This window comes from Apus apus, chromosome 2 (assembly GCF_020740795.1).
Source record: "Apus apus isolate bApuApu2 chromosome 2, bApuApu2.pri.cur, whole genome shotgun sequence".
Lineage (NCBI taxonomy): Eukaryota > Metazoa > Chordata > Aves > Apodiformes > Apodidae > Apus > Apus apus.
In genome coordinates, this window is record NC_067283.1 from 8029126 (window position 1) to 8056139 (window position 27014).

The 27014-nt window shown below is 42.7% G+C and overlaps 1 protein-coding gene across 4 annotated transcripts in view; it reads left to right on the plus strand.

Annotated features, from left to right (window-relative positions):
• The window catches only part of DPP6 (dipeptidyl peptidase like 6), a 560172-nt gene that overhangs the window by 283152 nt on the left and 250006 nt on the right, over positions 1–27014 (plus strand). Inside the window, exon 1 of one of the 4 annotated variants that reach the window (XM_051611182.1) lies at positions 12107–12576. The exons of the other annotated variants lie outside the window; for them this stretch is intronic. Within the exon in view, the coding sequence (XP_051467142.1) occupies positions 12520–12576 (57 nt within the window). The 5' untranslated portion in view covers positions 12107–12519. Of the gene's footprint in view, positions 1–12106; positions 12577–27014 lie in introns of those variants that run through there. 4 annotated transcript variants of the gene reach the window in all.

The window sequence follows — 27014 nt, forward strand, 5'->3', positions numbered from 1 at the left end:
TAAAGAATGTATCTGTACCAAAGAAAAGGATATGGCAGAGTTTATTTAGCAATGAGATACAGAGGGATTCATTTTTATTACCATTTGTGTCATCCTAATGGACCAGTTGATAAGAAAGAATTAAAATATGATGCTGGATGGATTGTAAATGATTGCTTATTTGCCTTCTACAACTACCACATGAGTGAACCAACAATCCCAGGCTAGTACCTAACTGGTAAGAGGAACTATTCAATTGGGTGTATGTGATTCTGCTGCCAATACTATCTGAAATGAAATCAGTTTGAAGACAATACCAAATTAAAGCATCCTGTCAAGACTACAGCTGACTACTCTGCTATTTTTCTAACTTTTAATTACTTGCAGCCTGTCTCTGGCATCTATGAAGGGTAAAAACCATTGAAAATAGTTTAATCTGTTTTGGAAAGCTTGTCTCTTGTCTTCATTTCTGGATATAATTAAAAGCCTGGTCTGTTGGTTAGAATTTTCCCATTTGTGTTTACTTTTCTTTGACTACTGGAAGGAGCAAAGCGATCAGGCAAAGTGCTCCTGACAAATCCCATCATTAAAGCTTTGTAAATAGTTTCCTTTTCATGCTGAGCTCAGGTCTACTGGCAAGCATGGATGTGCATACTTTTCTCATCAATCTATTATGCTTCCTCCTTGTGTTAATCCTTTCAGAGTAGCTGTTGCTTGTTCTAATATCACCAAACTACAACATGAGGTGAAAAGTTGTTAACCAGCTATTCAGTGCCTTGGGTTGCTTTGTAAGGCAGAAGAAATGGATATTTTTTTTCTGCTGGCCCAAATTCTATTTCCACTTATCCACACTCTTACAGCTTAAGCCTATAAATGTCCCATTCTGCAGCCACTTCCCACACCAGCAGAAGTCTTAATCTATAGAGGAGAACAATAGAAACGAAAAGACTGCTGATTCCATGAATAAATATAAGCCCTTACCTGTCCTATTATCCCTGGAAAATATGTCAAAAAGACTGTCTCTGGGTAATGTTTGCAACAAAAGGCTTCTAGTGTTCTCAGGTGTGATGAAATCTGCCCCTTCTTGTTTTAAAATGTCTGATTTGTTCAACAGAGCATGCAGTGATGGGTGTTGCAATGTTTTTCCAGTGTGAGTTCATGTATGAAGGTGAGACTTTGTAGGCTTTCCAAATGCAACACATTGCAGCTGTAGATATTTCACAGGTAGAGCTGAGTAATGACCCAGGGCCTTCCAGAACACGCTGATTACAGCAAAACCTCATCCGAGCACATGGTATTGATCTGCTGTTGCCTCCTACTGCTGAGATCTAGCCAATGAATTTTAAGTCCCTCAGTGTCTCAGCTGGACCAGAGGTTGGGATAAGGGAAGGCTTGGCTGACAGCTGGAAGCAGGGGTAGGCTGAGCTTTTTTATCTCTTTGTGGGCATCATTGTTGTCCCACAGCATATGGAGGCAGTCACATGTGTCACTTGCATCTGTGATGTACGTGTGATCTGATTTTTATATGTATAAAAAAGATGGGCATATAATGTGTAAATACATACCTAGGTCTGAAAGGTATATGAGTAATATGAGAATTACTTATTTGTGACAAGCCTCTGGTTCTGTCTGGTGCACTTTATCACACTGAAGCTCAGATTTCATATTCACACAGTTTCCTAAGGGATATATGTTTGGGGGGAAGAGGGCACATTCTTGCATAGCTTTTCTTTCAGCTCCTAGGGTTTGTAGGAATTGCAGACCAATGCCACAGAACTTTCTATTAGTTTCCATGTATCTCAAATTCCCATCCCTGTGCTATTTGCTAAGATAAATGAAATCACAGATTTTTGGGCTTTTTTGTATTGAATAATTCAGAGATATGTTCATTTATTCAGCTGTAGGCTACTTTGAAACATTTATGTCATTATTTCTTCTTTGCTGTCTTTAGAATATGGTGGAATGGAAAGGTCCTGGGTACCATATCAACCAATAATATGGTAAAAACTGTTACTGGAGACAAATTCACTTGTGAGTACCATAGAGAAAATTAATTTGTTGTTTTGGGTTCTGTGGAGGAAGGTGTGATTAAGTACATCACAGTAAGTAGCTGTGTAATTTTTTGGGGAGGTTGCCAAGTATTTTATTCATATTCACAACAATTAATGAAGTCCTGCAAACTGCAGGGAGACAATCTCAAAGTGAGCCACTGTGTGTTAAGCAGAGGTTCTCAGTCCCTTGATGAATGCTGCTCAGCTCTCCTGGGACCCTATAGTAGCACTTAGACATCCAGAGCAATTACATGTACCCAAATCACTGCCACTTACTCTCATGGCTCACCCTTCCTCTCTCTGGCTGTTGGACCTCAAAGGAACAAACATTTCAGATGGAAGGAGACAGGGAGTTTCCTTGAACCCTGGCAAGGGACCTTTTATGCGCCCTGTACATTTTGGACATCCCACCCATGCTGCTGCTGCTCTTGTGCTGCTGCTGACAAAACAAAGCCTTTTAAAGGCTTTTGTTCTTTGTTCCAGTGGGGACAGGTTACCTCAAAGTTACCTCTAGGCAATAAATAAAAAAAAAAAAAGTAGTTTTAAAAGTTCACCTCAACATAATTTTTTCACCATGAGGACAATCGAACATTGGAATAGTCTCCCAAGGGAAGTAGTAGATTGCCCCACATTGGACAGTTTTAAGTCTCAGCTTCACAGGGTGCTGAGCCATCTCATATAAACTATAGCATTAAGTAAAAAGGTTGGACCAGATGATCCTTGAGGTCCCTTCCAACCTGGAATTTTATGATTCTATGAAAGTTGAGGCACTCTGTCATTTCAAGCAGAGATGTGACAGCTTTCATACCTCCTCTGCTTATGGTACATCAGGCTCTGTGCGAGCTGCCCTTGTTCTTGCCAAGGGTGGCATTGCAGAATACCTGCTATGTCTCTTTAGGTAATGAACATTATCAGTGCTAAGAATGTCTCCTTTTAGAGGTCTTATGAGGCCCACAGTTTTACTGTTCTCCATCAGGTTTCAGTAAGATGTATAGAGTATATACATCTTACCCATCAGTTCTACATCTGTTCTGTAGTGTTACAAGCAGATTAAACAAGTGTATGGGAACAAGACCTTGCAGCTTTGTTACTTGAATTGCTTATGCAATTTAAGTTTGTATTCAGGTACTTTGTGCATCATGCAAGATTTGCATACATACCATGTAGGATGATGTGCACATCGTGTAAGATTTCCCCTGTCTTCAGTGTGTCATCTGACTTCAAGTGAGTTGGGAATCTGGTTGGAGCAGTATTCTCAGAACGGAGACTAACCCACTGAAGCAGTTAAAACAAAGACAGAGCCAGCACACTTTCAAAAAGCACCTCTCATCTTCTGAAAACAGAACCTCTCAAAGGTGCTCCAAGGGGTACATCAAAACTGCTGGTCAATTTTTTAAAATGAGAACAAGGCATTGCTCTGGTTTCTGTTTGATTCATCACAAAGAAAGCAGCTTATTGAGGTTGTGCTACTCATAAGTCAACTCTGTTCATCCTCTTCTTGCTCTTTTTTACTAAATACATATTTTACCTCTATGTTAGGGGGTCTGGGTAGGCTTTTCCGGTTGGCCCATAATTTTTCTATCAATAGCATTTCCACTAGAGGGCATTCAAAATACTGGTACCAAGTTTTCACTGTCCTCTGCTTTAGCACATGTACTGTGCAAGACCTGCAGTCCAGAAGGGTGAAGCTGAGGGGGATACTGAGGCACAGAGGGGAAAAGGGAGTGAAGTGACATGAATCTCTGCACCTGTTGTTTCATCTAAGAAGGGAAGTAGTGTTATACCCAGCTGTTGTTTTCTGCCTCTTCCTTAGCCCTTTGAAGACTTGACTACAGGAATCTCAAAAATATTTTGATTTTGCCTTCTCTAAAAATAAAGATGTGAAACAGGCAGGAAGGGCTTTGGGTCCCTTGTCCCTTTTTAAGAGAAGACAACTGTCTGCAGTGTTTTCATTGTTCAAACCGTTGGAAAGGCTATTTGGAGATGGTGGAGAAGCTTATCTACCATAGAGCTAGGAGGAATGCAGCAACATACGTTTACCACAACAGATTTCATCCCAAGAGATCTAGAAACAGTTGAGAAAAAAACACACTAGTATGCAAACATTTGCAGCCATCACAGCCCCACCAGTAATGGAGGGCAGTGACCACCACACCCATCCAGCTCCAGTGAGCAATTTGGGGAGGCAGTAAACTCCAGGGAAAACACCAGTGCAGATGCCAGAGCTGACAACTTTGGCCCTCTTGGTGTTGTTTGGGAATGTTTGTGAGAAGTTATCATGAGGCTACCATAGTATTCAACAAGTCACCACTCATCAGGGTCCAACACTCACACCCTTTGCTACAGGTGGTGGCAGCCCCATGGAGATCCTCCCCACTGTGTGAAGCTGGACCCAGCCCTGCCCAGCCTAAAGCATCTCATGCACCTGTCAGGTTTTACGTTCAGAAACTGAGGACGTTTGGTCCTTATGCCTGCATCATTTGTGAGACCTCACCAGTGCTGCTGGTATAGCTTCCAACTAAATATGACATCTCTCAGAAGAATGTATGCTATGTGCATCTATCCACTTCAACAGTATTTTGCATAACCTCACTATCCAAAGTGTACAGATCATGTTATAAATTCAAGTGGGTTTGGTTGGTTGTTTTTTTTGGTTGTTTTTTTTTAGTTGTTGTGTTGGGTTTTTTTCTTAAAGCTGATATAAAAGTAAATGAAAAATAACAACCATTGCAATGAAAAGTGTACTTCATAAAACAAATGCTTAAAAAGCCACTTGCTCCAGCTGTGGCTTTTACGTACAAGGATCTCTCAGGCAATTGTGTGTGCTCATATAAGAAGTCTTTCATAACATTTACATTTAAACCAGTCATCATCTTAAAGGCAGATCATTTATTCATCCTATAAATCACTGTTGCAGCTAAAAATTAAGATAGCAGTAGGCTGCTAAATAGCCTAGTATGTCTGCAGCTCTTTTGAAGATGGGGATTCTCTGTTTGACAGTAATTTGGGGGTTGTTATTTGGTTATCTCTGTTTTCTCATGACTTGTCGTCTCTTTTACATTTTCTGACCTGGATATTTGAGTTAAGTATATATATTGGCTATTCCATAAGACTTGCATTTGAATAAAGAGAAAACAAAGTAGGGAGCAAGGTAATAAATCCTTCTTCTCCTAAAACAACAGTCAAAATGAGCCCATAGTGAATCACTGAGGAAGGGATTCAGCTGCTACCCAGAAATAACGAGAGGGGGGGAATGAAATGTCAACAAAGATTGATCCCTAAGATCACGGGGAGCAGAAATACTAAGCCAGACTGTGAGGAGGCAAACTTTGAAAAACCAATTTGGAGATGATTCACAGCTGGCACTGAAGTTGGGCCTCAGAAGTCTCTCTTGCACAGATAAACAAGAGAGAAAGAGGCATCTGTTGCATTACAGCTGCCAAGGTCACACCAGCAGGAACAGGCAGAGGGGGAGAAAAAAGCCGTCAGTACAGTTTGTATTCCTTACAGGGATAACACAGTGCCAAGCAACTATGGCACTGCTAATCATGTGCCTTTGAGCCTGGAATGATGTATTAACTATATATGCTGACTCAAAAAATAACGCCATAGTGGATAAAAAGGAATGGTTTTGAATAATATAATCCACTCAAATAGGAAAGTCTGGCTATATGTACACATACTTTATCTTCAGGGTAAGCAAACCAGAGTGGATACATAATCCAGACTTGAGAAGGGCACGAGTACCTGCCGTGTTGCCCAGAGTCATGCTTCAATGTAGGCAGGAAAGTGCTGTGCAGAACAGCTCGAAGCTGTGCACAAGTCAGCAGACTTCTCCACGGCTTGCAGCCAAGCATTGTCTTATTTGTTTTCCATGAACTGTGGGGTCCTGGAACATGGAGCAGCAGACATGGGAAGTGGCAGAGTATAGCGCTTCAATTAAAATATTAGAATCACTCGATACAACTTTCTCATGCTCAGGTTAAAACAAAAACAAACAAACCACAAAAGCAACAAACCAACAGTCTGCAACATAGTGAGGCTTCAGTAATGTACAAATAGTAGCAACACCATGGGACTGTTATACAGAACCACAAAACAGTCTTGCCATATCTGTTTTCTCTGTGTCCTCTGCTGCATGTATCTGCTGTCTCAGATAGCAGGAGTTCTCAAGCTTGTAGGAACATTTTCAAGTGTATCCCCTGTAGGAACAGATATTAATTCAAATAACTAATTTATGACATTGACTAAATAAACTGGATTTGATCTGTTAAATGAAAATACCACATCAAATTGCTTTCTTAATTATTTTGGTCCTGGGTAACGGAAATGTGATGCATTTTTATCTGTAACTGTGTTCATAATCTATTATTGCCTCTAGCATGTTTAGAGAACTTTTGAAATATAGAAAAGCATCCAAGTGGTTCCACAAGCCACAGAGAACCTCAGTGGAGACCCTAAAAATTCAGCTGTATGTAGAGACTCCCTTGTGGCTAAACCTTGGCAGAGCCAACATGCTGGAGACAACAGGAGAGGGGCAACAGAAGCTGGGATGGTGCAGAATAAAGCTAACTAATACATATCTTTAAAAGCCAAAGCTTTTCCCCCCTTTATAGAAAAATCTTTTTGGGGATGTGTTTTGAGAAGCTGAGAAGTCTTGCCGAAAGGTAGGGATTAATTTGGAACAAGATTAAGTGGTTTTGTGGTCTTTTAATAGGAATAAGGTTGAGAAGCAGCACTGGGGATGGTGTGTAAGCAACAGAGATGCTCTGCAACCCTTGTATGAGTACAGCTGGTGTCAGCTGATCTACCATCTAAGTGTTTCCACTTTCCAATTCTGACTGGGGACACTGGTGTGCAATTAGTGTTGTCACATTCTTGGAGAGGGGCAGGGCACAAACTGTGCTTTCAGAACAAAACAGAATTAAATTCTCCCTCTCCAAAGCTTATTCAGATGAGCAGAGAACAGAGACCTCCAGATTGAACAACCAGGATTTTGGCTGCTTTTGCAGCATCTGAAAGCATAAACCCTCAGAAAGACAGTTCTTAACCATGCAGCCCTCAGGGTTTTACAGTGCTCTGATCTGCTCTGGCATTCCCTCTATAAGAAAGACTTGACCTCCAGTAGGATCTGTGGTGGAGGAGCATAGATCCCTCTGACTCACTGCCTCTTATGTTTCTTGTGTGAATGAAATGTTGGCATTAGGACTGGGGAGAGCAAATTGGTTACTAGTTTGCTTGGCACATCTGCAGGACCACGATGATGCCATTGACAACCTCCTTTATACAGACATTTCCCTCTAGTTCCCCACTCTTTGAAATTCTCTAGGAAAGCTGTGTCCATGGGGAAATAGGGCAGCTGCAGGTGTATGGAATCAGCCTTGGAGATTGAATGGATTTCTTTCTCTGGGAGTATGCCACTGGTCTTAGGTGAGCATGGGTCAGGTAGAACATCTTCATAGATAGTTGCTGCAGGAGCTGCCAGCCTTGGGGAGAGCAGCACTGATACATACTATAAGCCCTTCTCCTTTTGCATCCTTTTGGCTTCTTTTAATCCAAACTGCATCAGTCACCTTTTAAATGACTGAATGCTAAAATCCATAGCTACAACATTTTTGTAAGTTCATTTCACTTTCCTCATAGTAGGTATCCACGCTGGCAGACTGTCTGTCTTCCTGAGTTATCTTACTAGCATCTACTACCTGTAACACTGTATCCTAAAAACTGCAGCCCTTAGGACTTTTCCTTTGTAACCCACCTGTGAGTAGAGATTTTTCCCTTGTTAGAGCTGCCAGAGTTATGTCCTTTCCTGGGCCATGTGTCCTTCCTGAACTGAATGCAAAGCAGCCAAACATGGGAGCTGGTAGAGAATGTGAAGCTCAGAGGGCCTGGCTGTACAAGAGCGGATCACGTGGTGTGTTCTGCTGGAGGTACCACTTTACTGCACCCCAGATACTGGTGGTTTAGACCCACTAAAAACTTCCAATACATAGCTCTCCATGGGATCTGGTCTTTATCTGCAGAGGGGAGAACATTAGAGGACTGTGCAAAGGTACAGTTAATCAAGTAGAATTCATTTCTACCCACTCTGTCCACTGGCTTAAAATTCCTTGATGTTGTAATGAAGGGGGAATAAATAGCCTAGAGTGGTACAGCCAGAACCCAGGTTTCAAAGGAGCAGAAGGGTTCTGCATCCAATAACTACACTCACTGCTGCTGCATGCTTGTCACTCCCCTTCCTAGGTCTATACTCCCTTGAACAGACGTGTGTAGCTGGAGGGCTGCCTGTGAGCACTGGCTCCTGTTGGATCTGGCTTCCAAAATGTGCAGGAGACAGGAATCCTCTGCACTGACACTTAAGATTCCATCACTGCTTCCCATGAAGGGGCTGCTATGCCTCCACAGACAGCAGAGACCTCTGCCTACATGGAGGGGCAGGACTGAGGATGGTTTTAGTAAACTGATCTGCTTAAAAATATTTGGGAGCAATAACAATCTGCCTCTTTCCCTAGCATAAGTTTCTGTAACGGGTGGTCATAAACAAGAGTTATTGTGCTTTCGCTCCTCAAATTTCATGGGTCTTCATGATGATGACTTTTTAAGGTTTTAGCCCACCTTGTCTCCCAGACCCATTGCAGGATTATTTTCCATTTGCAATGTGCAAGGTTTACAACACTCTGAGAATGAGGGAGCTGTGCGGTGGTTGTGGAGATGCTCTCCAAGGTCTCCTGGGAGTGTTTTGAGAAGGATCCCAGACCGCAATCCTGTTCCTGCCAGTTTCAGGAGAATGAAGCACTTTCCTTCTACCGGAAAAGGCTCTAGCACATGTGTGACTAATTTGTTACAAGGTAATTAAAAAATACCTGTCTTACTGCAGAGCTGCATGATTTTGTGCAAATGAGCACTCTGGGTGAAGGTGAGTTGAGAAGCTGGGAAGAGGTCTTTTTGCCTGTCACTGGCTCCTCTCCTCATGGAAGGGAAATGTCTCTCTGTCCTGCCATGGCGCTGGAGGAGCTAATCGCTGTGAAGTGTGGAGATACTACTCATGCAGTTGTAGCTGGCATTCTGAACATGCATCTTGGTTAAGAGGGAGAGCTGTCTGTGCCCATAGCAGTGCTCCTGACCTCTCCCAGTGGTGGCATGGTGTGAACTACATGGATTAAAGGAAGATGCTCATGACAGGAGTGCAGCTTGTGTGTCAGTGAGCAAGCTTGGAGATAGCTTGCCTTCATGTACCACAGGTGGCCAGCAAAGATGAACCATGTGCAAGTGATGGGTGGTTAAGGGATGAACAACCTGGCAGGAAGGAAAAATCTTCTGCCTGTATCCCTGTGATCAGCTGGGATGCTGTGGGGTGGGATGAATGGGAAAGGTCATATTCCCAGCATCCTTATCCACCAGTGCCACCTGCAACACACTAAATGGGACTGTCTATATAAATCCTTCTGTCTGGGCAGCTGCTGGGGTTGGCAGATACGGATTTTTGTCCTGTGAAAGGGATGTATTAATCTTTCATAAGTGACGTCTCAGCCGAGCAATAGAACTGGTACCTTAACATAGCACAGAGGCCAGGGTGGATGGTCTCAGCCCTGCTAATATGCGAGCAGATTATTCTGTGCCTGTAGCAATGAGTATTTCTGAATGGCAATGGCCACTGCTTCCTCCTTTAGAGTCTCCCCTGGAGATGCTTGGCAACCTCTGATCACCTTTGATCAAGGAAGGATGGTGGCAGAGAGCTGGGGGATGTGACTGTCCCCTGCTTCCTCATCCTCCAGGAAGCAACTGTGATCTCGTGTCCATCCGAGGGGCTGAAACCCCCTGCACAGGTCAGGGCTGACAGGGGTGTGTCACCAGGATGAGAGACCAAGGCATTTCAATAACACTAGGATAGCTCTGCCAAAACATTGGGATGTGCAGTGAGAACAGTCAGCATCATAATGCACCTATCTAATGAGGCTAAGCCATATGCATTTGCATAGCTAACTGCTGGACTAATTGGCACAATTAACTTCTGATGTGTCCAACAACAGCCTTATTGGGAAAAAAATTGCATTGTAAGAAGAGTGACTATTTCCAGAGCTATTGAAAACTTTGTGTCTTAACTTGTTAACCATGAAAGAATGGAATATGCATGGGGAGGGTATGCAAGGGTTAACAGGCAGATACAAATAGATTTATTTTCTTTAACCGTGCAGTTAATTACCAGTGCAAGGGACACAGTGAGTGGTCTGTGTTTGGAGAGGGATCTGTTTTGTAGAAATTTTCAGGATATACTGTAAGGAAGTAAAAAAAATCCAACCCAAAATACAGTTTCCTTTTGTTTTACTTCCTCCTGGAAATTAAAATAGCAAAAAGTGTGGAGTAAAGCAAGCCTTTGTTACTACCCACAACAAGTAGAAAAATAGATCAAGCCAACTGGAAAATCAAACGGATTCACTTATGTAAGACCTTGAAAGCAATTCTGTCCTGATGACTGGGGAAAAACGTGTGAGCAAGAATAACCTCCCTATAAACATCTACAAAATATTGTGACTAAAACTATTGGGACTAAAGAGATGAAATTGCAATGTAAGCTGGGACTGTGTCATAGTATAACCCAGCAAGAGGCTGACACAGGCTGTTAGATTTAAATGTAAATTACTGCTTTTTGTTAGAAAGGTGTTATTTGCTGCTTTTTTTTGCTTTTTTATTTATTTATTTTTTTTTTAATGAGCTGTTGCCTGGATCCTGGCAACTGGGACCAGGCAAGGTTGTCCAGTTTCCTACCAGCACAATTTCATGTTGCAGATCTCTTATGTTGTAGTTTCTATGAACTGATGTGGTATGTAATGGTGAAAATGCAGAAATACGGTCCTAGTGGTGGCTAGTAGATAACCTCCAGGAAAACTTAGCCTGCTGTTGATCTGTCCCTAAGCCAAGGTTCAAATACATCCCTGGTGCAAGGAGAGATTGCCTCCAGCAGGGTTGTGCTCCTGGTGAGTGTGACCTTGTATAATAAATCTGTGCTGTAAAAATTGTGGATCAAACGGGGCATAATCACTTCCTTGTCAGAGAAATACTCTGATGTTCCCTTTCCTTAGCTGGTTATCTGCAGACTCAGCAGAGATCCCTGTATCACGTGAGGGAGGAAACAGCTTTTCTACAACGCTACAGCAGAGAGGCAAGTCCTGGGCTCGGCCCAGCCGGGTGTGCTGGGTGCACTAAGAAGGAGGTGAGGAGGGGAGAAGCAACCTGGTGTTGAGGTGAGCTAGGGCTTACATACAGAAAACCCTTCACGCTACTCTAAGTTTTGTCCAGCTGTGCAAGGTCCCCTGAGGGTTACTAGAGAGCGGTGCTTGCTGTATGCCTCGTGCTCAGGCACACCCTGTGTCACCCCGTGCTGACAGCAAGGCGGAGGAGCGGGCTCGGAAGGCTTCTTCTGACAGCTGCACCGGGTTGGAGAGCTCTCTGTTATGGCAGGGAGCCCGCGGGGAGCGAGCTCCGGCAGCGCGGAGCGGAGCAGGCAGCGCTCGGGGGGTCACCCTGCAAGGTGACCCAGATGGCAGCTGCAAGTGCGCGGGAGGCAGCAAGGGTACCAGACCTGCAGGGCAGCCCCCGGCACGTCAGGGACGTGGGGAGGCTGGGGGGGATGTTTTACCCGTGTCAATGTGCTGCCTTTTGGCAGTGAGGCAAGCAGCTCCCCGGGGAGCATCGGTGCTATTTGCATCCCGCCAGTGGGAACCTGCTTCCCTGGGAGCCCACGCTGCATCCTCCAGAACTGCCCCGGCACACTTCCAGAGGCTGCCCTTGGCACAGCCTGGCGAGCACCAGGGCACTGACACCTCGCCCAACTTGGCAGGAGCCAAGAGCCCATCTGCCAGAAAACTCCGCATCCGCAGGACTCCCATCGCCGGCAGCGTGGGAGGGTGCGGGATACAATCCCCAAGCCCCAGGTGGCTGCTGCTCCTTCCCCCCCCCCTCCCTTCCCCTGCCCTCCCAGCCTGCGGGCGGGGAGGTGAGCGCGGAGCTCCGCGCACCGCGCAGCGAGCGGGCGGCCGGGGCATGCGCAGCGCCGGGGCCGCCGCCGCGGAGGTGGGGGAGCCAGGAGCACATCCCTGCCTCCCGGCTCCGAGCTGCCAGTTGCTGGTTGCCAAGCAGTTATCATTGTTTCTGTGACGATTGCAGAGGCTGTTGCTAATTGAAGAAGCCCCCACAGCATCCTTCTCTCCTGCTCCTGCTTCTGCTTTGATTTGAAAGGCTCAAGGGGGAAAGACAGCCAGACTAGTGCTTTTTTACATTGCTTTTTTTTTCATTGATTTCTTTTTTTTGTGGGGGTGGGAAATTTCTCAGCTGGTGATTAAGTGATGGACTAGTTACTCATCCCTTTAGTCTTTGCGTGTGTGTGTGTGCGCACGTGTGTATGTCTGAACACACACAGACAAGCTTACACACACACACACACACACTGTAAAATCCTGTTTGCCACTGCAGTGGGCACAAATAGGTGAGCATGACTACAGCCAAGGAGCAAAACGCCTCAGGGAAACAAGCCCAACAACAAGATCAGGTAATGCTTATTTTCCTCAATTTAAGACAAGTACAGATTTGCATTGTGTAGCTCTGTGTTTCTTGTATGATTACTGTTTCAATTTTTTATCTTCTTGGTGTGCATTCCTAAAATTGCCAACTGAGTCACCAGTCAGTGGCAGGAGGAGAGTACGGTGAAGCTGGGTTCAAGATTTGCTTTCTCAGTGCATGTGGAAGCTGGAAGGGGGAAGCTGGAACTGCTATTTTTAACAGCCTGTACATCTTGCTGAAAGCTATAGAGGTTTATTCTGTAACTTGTTCCTTGGATGGGGAGGGGGAAGTCGAGAATGTTGGGACAGAGGCCCCTTCTTGCTGGAGAAAGGGGATAAGGCTTTTTAACAGCCCTGCTGCAAATAGATATAAAATTGCAGAAGTGGGTTTTAGCTCCTTACTTTGTCAGGCACTTTCAGGGATTTTGTTTTGTTGGACATTTACTTGGAGGAACACTTGAGAAGACAGCTGGTGGTCAGGCTGTGCGAGTGCAAGCAGCGGTGGGGGGGTGGAGGCAAAAAGCAGCTGTAAGTAGGTACAACTCCCGTTGACTTTGGGGAACATTGCAGTGCTTCCACCATAGCTGAACTTGATTCATTTTCTTGGTAGGTGCTGTGTATGTCTGTATAGAGGTGGAAAGTTAAAGATGTGACTGTCTCAGGCATGCCTGGTTTTTAGAGGGTATTCCTACCTGACTGCACTTACCGGGACAGAATGAAGTCAAAACTTTCCCTGTCAAAAAAGCAGCGGGTGGCAGAAAAAGGGGACGTTCACCCTCAGCTGTAAAAGACAGGCAGACTTAAGAAGTGGTGGCATAAGGGAAAGTCTGGTTGCAATCTCTGAGCTCCAGCTGAGGATGGCAAAGGTTGGCAGGCTCCTGGTGCATGGGCAGAGCAGCAGCTCCATCCTCAGCTCCAGCTTCCCCTCCCTGTGCTTGGCCCGTGCCTGGGGGCACCGTGGAGGAGCCCGTCCGCTCCAGTTCTTCCATTTTCATCCCTCTCCTTAAGACGTTGGAAGTTCACTGCTTTAATCTTCGGTTAGGACAGCATGGGAGGATAATTTGAACAGATCTCTCAGGGCACAAATTAATTCTTAAAATAGTTCTTCCTGGCTTGATAGGCTGAGCGCCTTGCATGTTGTTTTTCTGTTTCTTTTTTTTTTTCCTAGATGCTTTAGTGTAGAGAATTGGGGAAAGGAAAACATGGGAAGACAGCAGGCGCCACAAATAGCATCATATAATCTGCATTTTCAGGGTGACATTTTACTAATGGCCAAAACAGGCTCAATGGTTCAGTGAAAACAAGAAGAAAATAACTTTGATGCAGAGGGTAAAGAAGCTGCCTTCATCTGACCTTACATCTGTTAGGCTTCTCTGTCCAGTATGTATTTTTGTCGTACATTTGTTGCAGATTAAAATCAGTCTAGCTGTGTTTCTGGGAGGCAGGGTAGAGGTTTATGTATAAGTGCCTTTTCTGAACAAAGAGAGCTGTGGGGCTGTCCCCTCCTCCTTCTTAAAACTGTACAAGTGTCGGGTTTTGTAAGTCAAGAAGTGTAAGTCAGTTGCCTTTTATAAAGGAGCAGTGTTTTTGTTTCAAGTAGTGTTACCTACCTAATGCCATTTTCCTACTGGCACACCATGTCTCTGCTACTTCCCTCTTCCCCTGTGAAGTATAAAATGCCTAGAATAGGTCTTTAGTGTTATGCAGAGTCTTGATTTAATATATTCTATAACTGATAGAGTTGCAATTCTACGCATATGGTATGCTTAAATATTCTCAAAGTACATGCTCTCTCAGCTCTGCCCTAGTGTGAGGATGGAATAGAAATATCAAGCATATATAAATATCAATGATATTAATGAATATTAATGTCTGAGTCTGTAAGTAACTTTGTTCACTTCCATAATTATTTTTTTGTTTTGTTTTCACAATACATTATTAGTAAAATATCTTGACAGTGGGGGGGTCAAATCCAATATGTGCCCATTGATTTGAGTGCACTTTTATCTTCCAACACTAAAAGCAGATTGAAACCCCTGTTTTATTTAAAACATTTCACAACTGAGAAAAGGCTCTGTCCAAATTCTAGTTCCAGCTGAAATTCTATTTCCAGGCTTATGCACATCAAGAAATGCTGAGATTTTTTTTTTTTTTCTTGCTTAAAATTGATCAAGAAACTGAAAATTGTTGCTGGGAGAAAATTGAAGGCCAAGTGCTAGTCTGTGTGTAGAGGACTGAGTCTTTTTCAGAAGGAGCTGCTGCTGTTGTAAGACACTGTGACTGACCCTTTTCTGTATCCCTTGCTGTGACATTCCCTGGATCCAGAGGCAGGCAAGTGACGAAGTTGGCATAAATCTACACTGTGACCTACCATGCTAACCTAAGCAGAAGCTGGGCACGAGAAGAGACTGCAGGAACAGGGTGGGGAAAGTTTGAAAACATCTGCAGAAGCCTAGCGGGCATAAATTGAAAAATCTAATTCGGATCCATGTGTCTATACGCAAATGAAAGCATGTTCTGTCTTGAGATTTACAAAAATTATAATAATTAGAAGATGATTAGGCTGTGGAGATAAGCAGTGCACTGCTTTACCTGCTTGGAGCCAGGCAATAAGCATCCCTTTCTTCCTTTTGTTGATTAAAAATGCTTCTATACAGTTTATTTCTGATAAGCAGTGTTGCCCACCTCCAGGCCAGTTAAACTATCCAGAATGTTAATAATTTACCTCTTTGTTAATCCGTTTCATAAGTCTGAACTTTTAAGTCTTTTGGGCATCGTGTACAGAGAGCATTCTGTAAGTGATATGTAATCCTGGTTCTTGCTGTCAAGTTGTGGCTGCTTGATCAAGATGTAAGTTGAATGTGGTTGCCTCGGTACACTTAGGTGCATTTGACACAGCTAAGGGTTCTTGTTCAAGTGGTTGGAGTTGGATACTGTGCAGTGTACAATGATTACAGCTGGCTTGCTGCTAGACCCTGTGCTCAGAAGTCCATGGAAAAGCCTGCAGACACCAATAGACTTGGGATCTGGCTCAAGAGGACTGGTGAATCTCTCTTGGGGATTGTTTGCTGGATGTGTGAATATACCATTAAAACCACTTTTCCATTAAAAAAGGAGAAGAAAATAGCAACAGCAGGTCAAGTACTGGGTCAGTGTGCTTTAGTAATTTACACTGGCTGAAGATCTTTCTGTTTTAACATAAGCTTGTGAACTTATCTTAGTTTAGCCCAGTTCTTGTTAATTTTAATGGCCTTTGGGAATGCAAATAGCTCTATTGTCATACATAAAAATAAGGAGGGTGGTTCTTTATGAAAATGTGGTAATTGGCATAATGCTAAAATGAGACTTCTAAGTATTTTAAAAAATGAGTCAGCATATCAAGGATAACAGGATTACAGATTCTCAAAGAACACCTTTTCTAAAATGTATTTAAAGGGTTGATTGGTTAATTGGGTTCTTGAACACTCAGAATAAAAGATTGTTCCCATTTCTTGTGGTGCATAAAGAAGAACTGTCCTGGACTTCTAGGGAGAAGAATCCTGCCCTGAAATGTGCACATTTCCTAGACAAGGTTGTTAATGATTGCTTGCATGCAGCTCCATGCAACAGACCAAAAATTAGTTAAGGAGGCAAAATAGCTTGGGGGCTGCCTTTTACTGCAGTGGGTTCCGTGGGGGAGTGGAGTCAGATCAATAGAACAGTTGTGCTGTCATTAAGGTAATCAATTTTGAGTTTTAAAAAACAGATGGAATTCCAAATGATAGGTGTTTTCAAGGAGAGTGAGAACGCATTTAACTTGGAAAACCTAGGCCAGAGTCAGGAATAAAATGATGGAAAGATTAATATTTCATGCTTCTAATATTCTCCTGCTACTCTCTACTTCACAGAAATAGCCTGTTGTGTCTTGAAGAGTGAGTACAGTTGGAGCATCTAATATACTATGCTGAAATGTGCCTCTATTTGAGTAAATTTATCCTAAGAAGAAAAAAAGGATGTACTTCAGGTGCATTATGCAGGCTCTTCCCCTACATAGTTAAAATTCAGGTGTTTCTGGGATTCCTGTAGCAAGGGATGTCAATCCCTGTGTGCCCTGCTGTCTTCCTTCAAGATCATAAATATCCTCAACCATTTTGAGCTGAGTCCCATGTTGTTACTTCCTTCCCAGAGTAGATTGAACTAAAAAATGTGGGTGTGCTTACATTAGGAAGTGGTGTTGACCCAGCTCGTGAGGGTGAGAGAGATGACATTGAGGTTCCAAATACACATTTTGGACAGGGGGTTGTTTTCAGCTAGTTCCATACTGGTTGGAATGTCCGTTAATTGTTGAACAAGATTTAGGTGAGACATCAGCAAGAAATTCTTCACCATGAGAGTAGTAAGGCAGTGGAACATGTTGCCCAGGGAGGTTGTGGAAGCCCCCTCCCTGGAGGTGTTCAAGGCCAGGTTGGATGAGGCTTGTGCAGCCTGATCTAGTGGGAGGTGTCCCTGCTCATGGCAGGGAGGTTGGAATGTGATGGTCTTTAAGGTCCCTTCCAACCTTAATCATTCTATGCAGTTCTGAACTGAACAAATATACTAGATGTGCCCGATATGTCTGTAGTAGGAATGGGGGGAGGTGCAGTTAAACACATTTAATTTCATGTGAGTTATGTTCCCTATATCTGAAGATATTCTTAAATGTTTAGTTGTTTGTTTTGTTTTGTTTTCCTGGGAGATATGACTTAAAATCATTCCAGATCTGCTCTGTTCACTTGAGCCCTGTCCAGAAAATCATCATCCCTGGGTGAGAAATATTTGCCTTGGTTCATTCAACATGCTTTACCAGAAATATTGCACCAATCCTGATTCTCTCTGCCACTAAAGCCTCCTAACATCACGTGAGCAATGGAAATTGGCTCCAAAGAGTGCAGGATCCCTTCACGTTGTAAACAGGCTGTAGTGTACAGTGGGTTCAGGCACATAAGTTGTGAATTGTATCCATTGAAATAGAGAAGGGAGTTTGCACTTTTGTTTGTCATTATGATCCCTGGTGTGTGCTAGAGCACAGAGAGCCACTGCTGAATCCTCTGTGTTTTCTTAGCAAGGTTCGAGGCTACTCAGTGTGACTTTATGATCTGAAGCAGCCTGTGCTGGGAGCGCCGTACAAGAGAGCCCTGATTTATGGTGCCATTAGCTGGCACAATCAGCCTCCCCACTGGCAGCAAATCCATGCAGAGGAACTGAAGAGCACCATGACATACCTCTGTAGAACCCATATTCAACAGTGGGCTGCAAGGAGCTTGGCCTGGAGCTGTTGAACAGGTGGGAGTGAATCTCCCAGATGTGCTAATTCAGTGTGTTGTCTCAGGAGCCTGTGATAAAAGAGCTCCTGCGTTTGTGGCTGGAGTAGAAAGCCCTCGTATCCCAAATGTGAGTCTCTGCTTCTGAGAACCCCTCATTCTTGCCGACTTGCTGCAGTATTCTGGCTCTGGTTATTATAACCGTGCAGAAATTCTGTGCAGAAATCAAGGAGCAATGTCCACTTTTGGAAGGCCTCTGCCAAAGAGAAGGGAAAGAGGAGAAACCTGACTCAGACTTGCGTAGTAAACAAGGGGGTTTTGTTTCTTTTGTTTTCTTTTGTTTTAGTTTTAATGGAACTGTTTGTTGTTAGTGCTTAACGTGTGTAGTATTTTAGAAGTAAAATTGTTGATATGAGACAATACTTTTTTTTTCCTTGTAACAGCTCTGTAAATTACCTATCTTATTGTAGACCCAACACAGTCTTTCTCCAGGAAGTCCTAGAGAACATTTGCGTTTTATTCTGTTAATGATATCTGATCTATTTCTCAAGAGATTAAATTTCCATAATAGTGCTCCTGAGAACACTGTATTCAAGAACATAAAATTGTATCAAACTGGCAGTCTTTTCAGGCTGTTAATTTGCCATGAGGAGAGCAGGCAGCTTACCAATGGGGAAGAGGAACCAGAGATGGAAAGGAGCATGTTTGGCCTAAAACTGGAGTCTCAAAAGGAGAGGGGTATAGAAAAGCTTTTTAGGTGTTCAGTATTGAAGTGGAAGTACTTCTGGAAGGCCTCAGATGTGTCAAGACTGCATTATGGTTGGTGATCTTTTAAGCACACAATTTCTTAGGGTTGGTTTACTTCCATAGGGTGCTGCTTGAGATTGTGTGTGCTTTACACTCGGACTATACCTTGACAGGTCAAGTGGGATGTGCTCTGCCACTTGTCCTTGGGACAATGCTAGTCAACTCCTGGTCCCTCCATTCCTAGCCAGAGGTAACTTGTGCTGCAGTCTTTCTTGTTAAATCTTTCTTTTGCTGCTGGATCAAGACAGAATAGTTTGTCTTTGAAGTTCCCCAGTTATCTAGACTGTGTTTGAACTCCACTACAAAAAAAAAAATCTTCTTAGATTTATTTTTTTTAAATCTTAGAGCATCTGATGCTTCATTCTAGCTGTGGTCCATTAGCAGTGCTGTGTGTTGCTACAGTCATTTTGTGAAGAGTGGTTTTATTGGTTTTATTTGCTTTCAATTCTTTTACCTTTAGTGCTGCTGCTTTGTGATTTTTATCAGCGTTAAGTTATGGTGAATCATGGTCACTGGATGTTGTGAGAGAAGGTAGCACTTTTTAAATGATATAGAGTAGCATCTATTACTTATGTAGTTTATTCTGTATGTTTTGCATTCAAGTCTTTTGTTCTTCTGCCCTTTCTTTTTCCATCCTTTCATCCTTTTTTTTTTTTTTCCCCCCCATCCTTCGCTGATTCTTAAGTGGGATTTGAGTAAGTGAAATAGATTCAGAGAAAGGAGAGTGCCAACAGCAACAGAAAGGGGAAGCTGAGCTCACTCTTCTCCAAAAGGCTGCTGCAGATGTGGAGAAGAACTAACTGGAGAAGTGAGGATTCTATTGAGCAAGGTTGAAAAGCCTTTGTTGAACAGAAATTTGGAGATAGACCTATATTTGAAATCAATAAAGGTGAGCAATAATGGAAACATGATTTAGTATCAATTTCTGATTAAAGAGCAAAGTGTGACATATTATCAGGTGGCTTTGATGGATGGTTCAGTGGTTGGAGCATGGAATTTAGTGCTTCTTGGGCTGCAGGCTTCCATTCTGACTTTGTTAAACTTAGGTCCTTTGTGGCAGTCAGCAGCTGTTCTTCAGCTGAGACAGTCCACTGTCACCTTAATTTGGGGGTCTCCTGAGGATAAGTACATGAAAGATAAAGTTCTGAGATCCTGTAGTAACTTAGGCTGCACAAGTACCTGAGATGTCAGAGAAACATATTCCTTGATGTTCAGAGAATACAGGAAAAGGGCCCTAGGAGAAAACCTGAAAGTTTGAACTCATTCTGAAGACTTAGAAATGAAAAAGAATTTCAGCAGGAAAAGATCAAGATAAAGGTAAATCCTGGCAATACTTGAGATACTTATAAGAAGCAAACTAGCAAATGAGAGAGAGATAATGCAGAGAGTTTTGGGATTGTATCTGATTCTAAGAAGTGGAGAACCTGGAGCAATTTTATAGTTTGGGGTAAGATAGAGGTGCATTTTTCAGCTCTCTGGTGCATAATGCAAAGAGACTGTTTCTGAGAAGGAGTAATTAATTTTTTTTTTTAATAGGAATACTGTGGTGTAATTAGGAGCCATGGAGATGAAATGCAAAAGTAAATGAGGGGCTGATGAGCCCAGGGTATGTGTGGTCACGGCTAAAATCAAAACCTTTCAGAAGTGGAAGCCAGATGCTAAGTTCAGGGCCCAGGAGGTTGATGGAAAGCATCTTCCTAAAAGACAAGATAAAGCTATGAGCCGGGGCTGAAGCCCACAGCCTGGTACCTGTAGAGAGAAAGCCCTGACAAAGATTGTGGAAGTAGTGTAGAGCTCTTAAGTGGAGAGATCATGGCTACTTCCAAAACACCATTGGTGAAAATCCTCCCTGGATCAAGGGAAATGAGAGAGTAGAAGATGAGTGGGCTAGAGAGTAACTATTAACTATCTGGGGAAGTGAAAGGAATTACAGCAGAAGTACGGTTGGATTTGGTGGTGAAAGGTGCTCGTGGAGAAAGAAGCTTCAGGTAGGTAGCTGGTTCATAAGAAAGCAGGGAGTACATGGCAGCACCCTTTCCTGTCCCACACAGAGGGGGCAGCAGGAGCAAGGAGGCAGGGGAAGGAGGAAAGTCAGTTTGGGCTGTGCTGTAGAGGGTTATAGTCTCAGTATCTCCATCCTGTAACACACTGGCCTGCCTTGAGAGAAGCAGTGAATTTGGCAGTATTTTTGCCAGCTCTCAGATACCTCTTCAGAAATACCTTGCCTTCAAAAGAAATATTTAAATAACATGTTAACTTTAGACACTGACTTTATTCTGTTGCATGGGGGGTGTGGTGAGGAAAAAGCAGCAGCTGTCTTTGCCAGGGGAGAAGATTCTATGAACAAAAGGAAGAAAAAGGTTAAGGTCCTCTTCTTGCCCAGGGAAAGGACTCTGCTTCCCTCATTATCCCTTCTATTACCCATTTCTGGGTGTGCTGATTGCCCATGCCCTTACTACTGCTGGAGTAAAGCTTTTTTTTTTTTTTGAAGGAGACAACCTGTGTGCTGTACACATGATGTATGGTAACTGGCAGGCAAGGTATGGCTATTGCTATTATGAGGTATTATTTTGTGATGGAAACTGCAGGTGAAAAGTGCAGATAGACCATAATTTCTCAAGAGTGGGATTTGTCTCAGTCTGCTGGACACCATCTGGTCACAGAGGCATATCAGGGACTCTTGTTTTGGGATCTTGTCTTGTTAAATAGCCTTGCAGTGCCAGCACCATGGCTGTGCCTCTGGGCTGAGCAGCCTTAGTGGAAGAGGCTAGGAAAGGATGGGCAATCTCCCTGCATCCATGTGAGTGAGCAGTGCTCTTAGAAGGCACTTCCCTGCACTTTAAAAAAGCTGAATTGCAGATGATCATGTGCAGAGGACAAGCCAGTTTCATTAGGATTGCCATGTGCTGGGTTGGAGAGGGTTAGTTTTTAGGATCCTGAGGAGTCACCCAGAAAGCAGGAGCCTCTAGTCATAGTCTCTCTGCTGCTTCCTCAACTTGGTGTTACCCTTACAGCTCTTTGGATGTGAAAGCCTGGGCCCTCTTTGCATCTGCTTTTACAGGAGTGAATTAACAGGTCTAAGCTGAGTGGGGAATCAAGCCCTGAGTGTGTCTCATGGTGGAGGAGGATGAGATAGGCGGAAACATGCACTCAAGAAGAGTTAAGCTGAGCTTACAAATTAAATGATAATGCAAAAATCCATTACAAATGGAGAGAGGAGGAATTGAGCAGAATAGTAAAAACAAGCAGATCTGAAGGCTGAACTGTTGGTTGAGGGTTTTTTTTGACCCTTCAGCTTACATCCTCACCTTTGTCAGTCTGAAAACAAATGACTGTGGCTTTTGTTGTTTATGAAAACTGAGAGAGAAAAATGAAAATTAATTTTATATAAAGATTCACAATGCTTTGACTCAAGTAGCTTATATTATTGCTTAAGTGCTGCTCAGCTTGAAATTGGAGAGATAATAAGCCTTCATCTAAAGCAATTAGTCTGCAGTTTTTGACTCCATTACCTTCGCTTATGTCTGTAGCTGAATAGTTACGTGCAGATTTTTAGGGCTTAGTTGTAGTATATTATTGTCAAAAGTGAAATAATAACGTAGACATTAAATTATTGCTAATTTAGCTTGTCAGAGACACCATAACAAACATATAATTGACTGGGGGTGAATGTATACAGCAGTATATTATGTGGAATGCATTTTGGGTCTTTAATTTAGCTTAATCACACACTGTGACCAACCTCTCAACTCTTTCTGTGTAGGGTTAAAGGGGTGTGATGTGTGATCTTAATGTGGTTGTAGGAATGAATGAATGGTACATTAAGTTGTAACCATCCTTAAGTATGCTGACAGCTTTACACTTTTATCTTTTGGTTTTTATGGCCTGGAGCAAACAGGTTCAAGTGCATATGTAGCAGTTTGTGACTGCTGATAGAGAGGAACCCAGGGTGGACAAACAAGACATATTGCAGTTTAGCCCATCTTGAAAGGAGAGAAGTGGCATGAAGTCCTGGGTTTTTAATTGTACGAATCAGATGATATAATGTGAAGGACATAGTAAGCAAAACCTTCAGGCTTTTTATTTTATTTTAATTTTTTTCCATGGTATTTTTGTTGCAAGGTATAATACATGGTTTTACCTGGATTTTATTGATGCTTGACTTTGCTGTTGCAAGTCATGATATAATTAGAACTTTTATTTCAAAAATCCAAGCTAAACCATCTAGATAAAACAAAGAGCAGTTCTGTGTAGAACAGGGAAATCCAAGGAGAAATTGATTGGAATAGCCCTGAAAAGTACTTAGCACATAAGATTTGTCCATTAGTAAAATGTATATTGATTAGGGAATGTTTTGACTTTCCTTGATGAAGGCTTTGCAGCTCACTTTCAAATAAGTATGTCTTGGTAGGACTAGCTGACTTCAGATACTACTCATTTACCTGAGAAATGTTGCCTCCCTACCCCTAACATCTTTAAGGCTGGTAGTTAGTAAATAGATCATGTCTTAATTTGGTTTTGTTCCTTGTTTGCAACCTGAGCTTTCCAATGCCCTCCTGGGAGACAAGGAAACTGTGTTGTTCTCAACTAGGCATTTTTTGCTCAAATGTGTTGAGGAATTCAGCATTGATAGTGGGCTGCGTGTTGACAAAGTATCCCTGTATAAACCAGAGGACTTCAGGGAAATCTGGAAAGTGCATGGATCTGACATACAATGAGAAGATATTTGGAGCAGGTGGTCAAGTTGAGAATAAATCCATTTACTTCATCAAGCCTTGAACTGACCCCTGTACGATCATTCATTGGTCTGAAAGCCCTTTTGTAGAAAACTGAAACTTGACATCTACAAGGAAAAAAAAACTGGAACTAACATTTTATTCCAGCTGGCCCATTCTGGTTTTATATATTTTTTGTGATAGAAGAAGCTGATATTGTAAGTGGCTCTTCTCTGTACTTCTCTGTCATGATGGGGAGTGATGCTGCTTTCAGAAATCAAACTTCTCTTTGGTCCTCTGATGTGTGAACTCCAGTGGAGCTCTGTCTGAGAATGGACATCATTGGATGGAAATCAGGCCATGTTTACACATTGGAATAAGATTGAAGGCCTGGTTCCCTCATCATATATTACATAATATTTATTTTGGCACCCACAGGTAGCCATTGTTTTGATTGTGAGGGGGTACTGTTCACACTGGTCTTCTCATGATCTTGAGATGGGAGGTGACTAGAAGGTACCTGGGGACCAAGCAGGTCCATTGCCAAACCTCCATGTGAGATTGTGTTCTCCCTATAAATTCCTGTAGGTTCCTATAAAATCCTGTAAATTCCTATAAATTTTAAATCTTTCTCTAGTCAGTTACAATGCTCATAACATCTGGGTGAGTCAGTAAATACATTGTCATCCTGTATATCATGCCAGAAAGGAGCAATTTTTTTTTTTTTTGCTCCTCAGCATCCTGGTGTGAATTCCAGAAAGATGGCAGTGATCAATAACACACAGCCACTGTCACAGGCTAAGCTTAGATTTTAAGTCTTCAGTGTTCACCCTGCTGTAAATTAAAGCTATTTGAAACTATGATGCATAGGGTTGTTGGTTTTGTTTTTCTGTAAAATGCAGTTCATTCATGCAGGGATATACCCACTGAATCATCTAACACAAAACATGTTGAGGAGGTGTGTCAAATCAAACGCTTGGCTCATAAACCTAGTTTTACTTAAGAATTTATATGCATTTACGTTAAAATGCAAAACCAAAAAAGACTGAAATCGAGATTTGATGGGATGGGAAATTACCAAACAAAAAAATTCCCACTGTTCAAAAAATTGTTTCTGCTGTCAAAATATGTGATAAGCTTCTGTTTTCGTTCTTGAGGGTTTAAAATATCTGAAAATGGAACCCTTTTGTCCCGATTTGTGGTACAACTGGAGTTAATGACACCCCTAATTGATATTAGAAAGCTCTTGCCCGCCTTGCTCTAAGAAATAAGAGAGGGCTTGGCTGGATACTAGTTCTGTAATAAAACATTCTGGAAATACTGTTTTTATGTACACAAAGATATGAAGTAATTGAGCTCAACGGGCCATGTAAAATACACAAGAGAAATAGCGTATGTACTTGAAGCTAAAAATATAAGCCCAAATGAATCCTAGTGGGATGCTTGGTGCTCATGCTACTTCTAGACCTCTCACTGAAACTAGTGCTTTTTTCTCTTTGCTTTTGTTTCCCGAATAGCTTCTTTGTCATTTTTCCTTGACCTCTATTAAAAAAGTTGGAGCAAGAATCAATTCTTTCTTCAGCTGTGTTGCGGTGGCGCCGTCTCTTGTAGCAAACAAGTTGTGTGTAATTCTGCAGAGAAAAATAGGTGTGGCAGAGGTTTGGGGAAGCTGTTAATGAGAGATGGTAATGAAGCTACATGAGTCTGCTCTTTCTCAGGGGAGTCACTGTGTAGGGAGACACTAATACACATTTTTCAAACCATGTTTCAGATGATCATAGAATCATAGAATCATAGAATCCTAGGGGTTGGAAGGGACCTCGAAAGATCATCTAGTCCAACCCCCCTGCCAGAGCAGGGTCACCTAGAGCACATCACACAGGAAGGCGTCCAGGCGGGTTTTGAATGTCTCCAGCGAAGGAGACTCCACAACCTCTCTGGGCAGCCTGTTCCAGTGCTCTGTCACTCTCACAGTAAAAAAAAAATTTCTGATATTCACCTTAAACCTCCTATGCTCCAATTGGTATCCATTACTCCTTGTCCTATCACTGGTCATCACTGAAAAAAGCTTAACTCCATCTTCTTGACACTCGCCCTTTACGTATTTGTAAACATTGATGAGGTCACCCCTCAGTCTCCTTTTCTCCAAACTAAAGAGACCCAGCTCCCTCAGCCTTTCCTCATAAGGGAGATGTTCCACTCCCTTCATCATCTCCGTGGCTCTGCGCTGGACTCTTTCCAGCAGTTCCCTGTCCTTCTTGAACTGAGGGGCCCAGAACTGGACACAATACTCCAGATGCGGCCTCACCAATACAGAATAGAGGGGGAGGAGAACCTCTCTTGACCTACTAACCACACCATTTTTGATACACCCCAGGATGCCATTGGCCTTCTTAGCCACAAGGGCACATTGCTGGCTCATGGTCATCCTCCTGTCTACCATGACCCCCAGGTCCCTTTCACCTACACTGCTCTCCAGCAGGTCAGCCCGCAGCCTGTACTGGTGCATGACATTTTTCTTCCCCAAATGCAAAACTCTACACTTGCCCTTGTTAAACTTCATCAGGTTTCTCCCTGCCCAAGTCTCCAGCCTGTCTAAGTCTCTCTGAATGGCAGCACAGCCTTCTGGTGTGTCAGCCACTCCTCCCAGCTTGGTGTCATCAGCAAACTTGCTGAGGGTACATTCTGTACCCTCATCCAGGTCGTTGATGAAGATGTTGAACAACACCGGTCCCAGTACCGACCCCTGAGGGACTCCACTAGTCACAGGCCTCCAACTAGATTCTGCCCCATAATGATGTTTCATTATTTTCTATCCAGGCTCTTCTATTTTTGGTCATAATTGCCTATGGATTGCAAGAAACACAGCCTCCAATAACCACCTAACCCATGTTTTGTCTTTCCTTGGCCCATTTCTTGAGTAAATGCTTTGTGTCAGTCAAAGAGTTTTTGTGAGGAAAAGGGAATTAACTTGTTGCAAGGTATTCACCAAATCCTGTTTGTGCTTTATGTGTGGTTGGCTGCTCGTCAGGTGTGATGCACAACTCTTATTTTTATTTATTGCTGAAACTGCTGATAAAACAAGAGATGACAGTTGCTCTAAGGAGACTGAATTTAGGTGACACTTGGACGTTTATACTTCATTACTTTTCATTGTCTTGACAGTTTCCATAGAATTTCTTTCCATCATATAAATCTTCAATTATCAAATGAAGATTAGTCCAGGGCCCCAAGCCAAAAAAACCTGTTGAACAGCATTTTTTATATTAATCATCAACATGGGTAATACAACCAACTCAAGAACAGATCAACTTCAGCTAAGGGATTCTTCAAGGCTGGTTGTGTTGGCAGTGTGCGAAAGCAAAGACCAAAGCCTGTCTGAAAAAGATCTGGTATTCACTTGTCCATTTTTCCTTATTGTCTTTGCATATGTTAACTATTACTGCATTTTCCTTTTGCTTTCACAGCCTGAAAGGGGGGAGAGGATATACAAAAAAAAAAAAAACCAACAAAAAGTGTACTAAGCCAGACTATTAACTGAAGCACAGACCAATAAAAACATTGACAATTGCTTTTTGAAATTCCAGTGAGCAAGAGAGGATTAAGAGCTTTATTACAAAAAAAAAA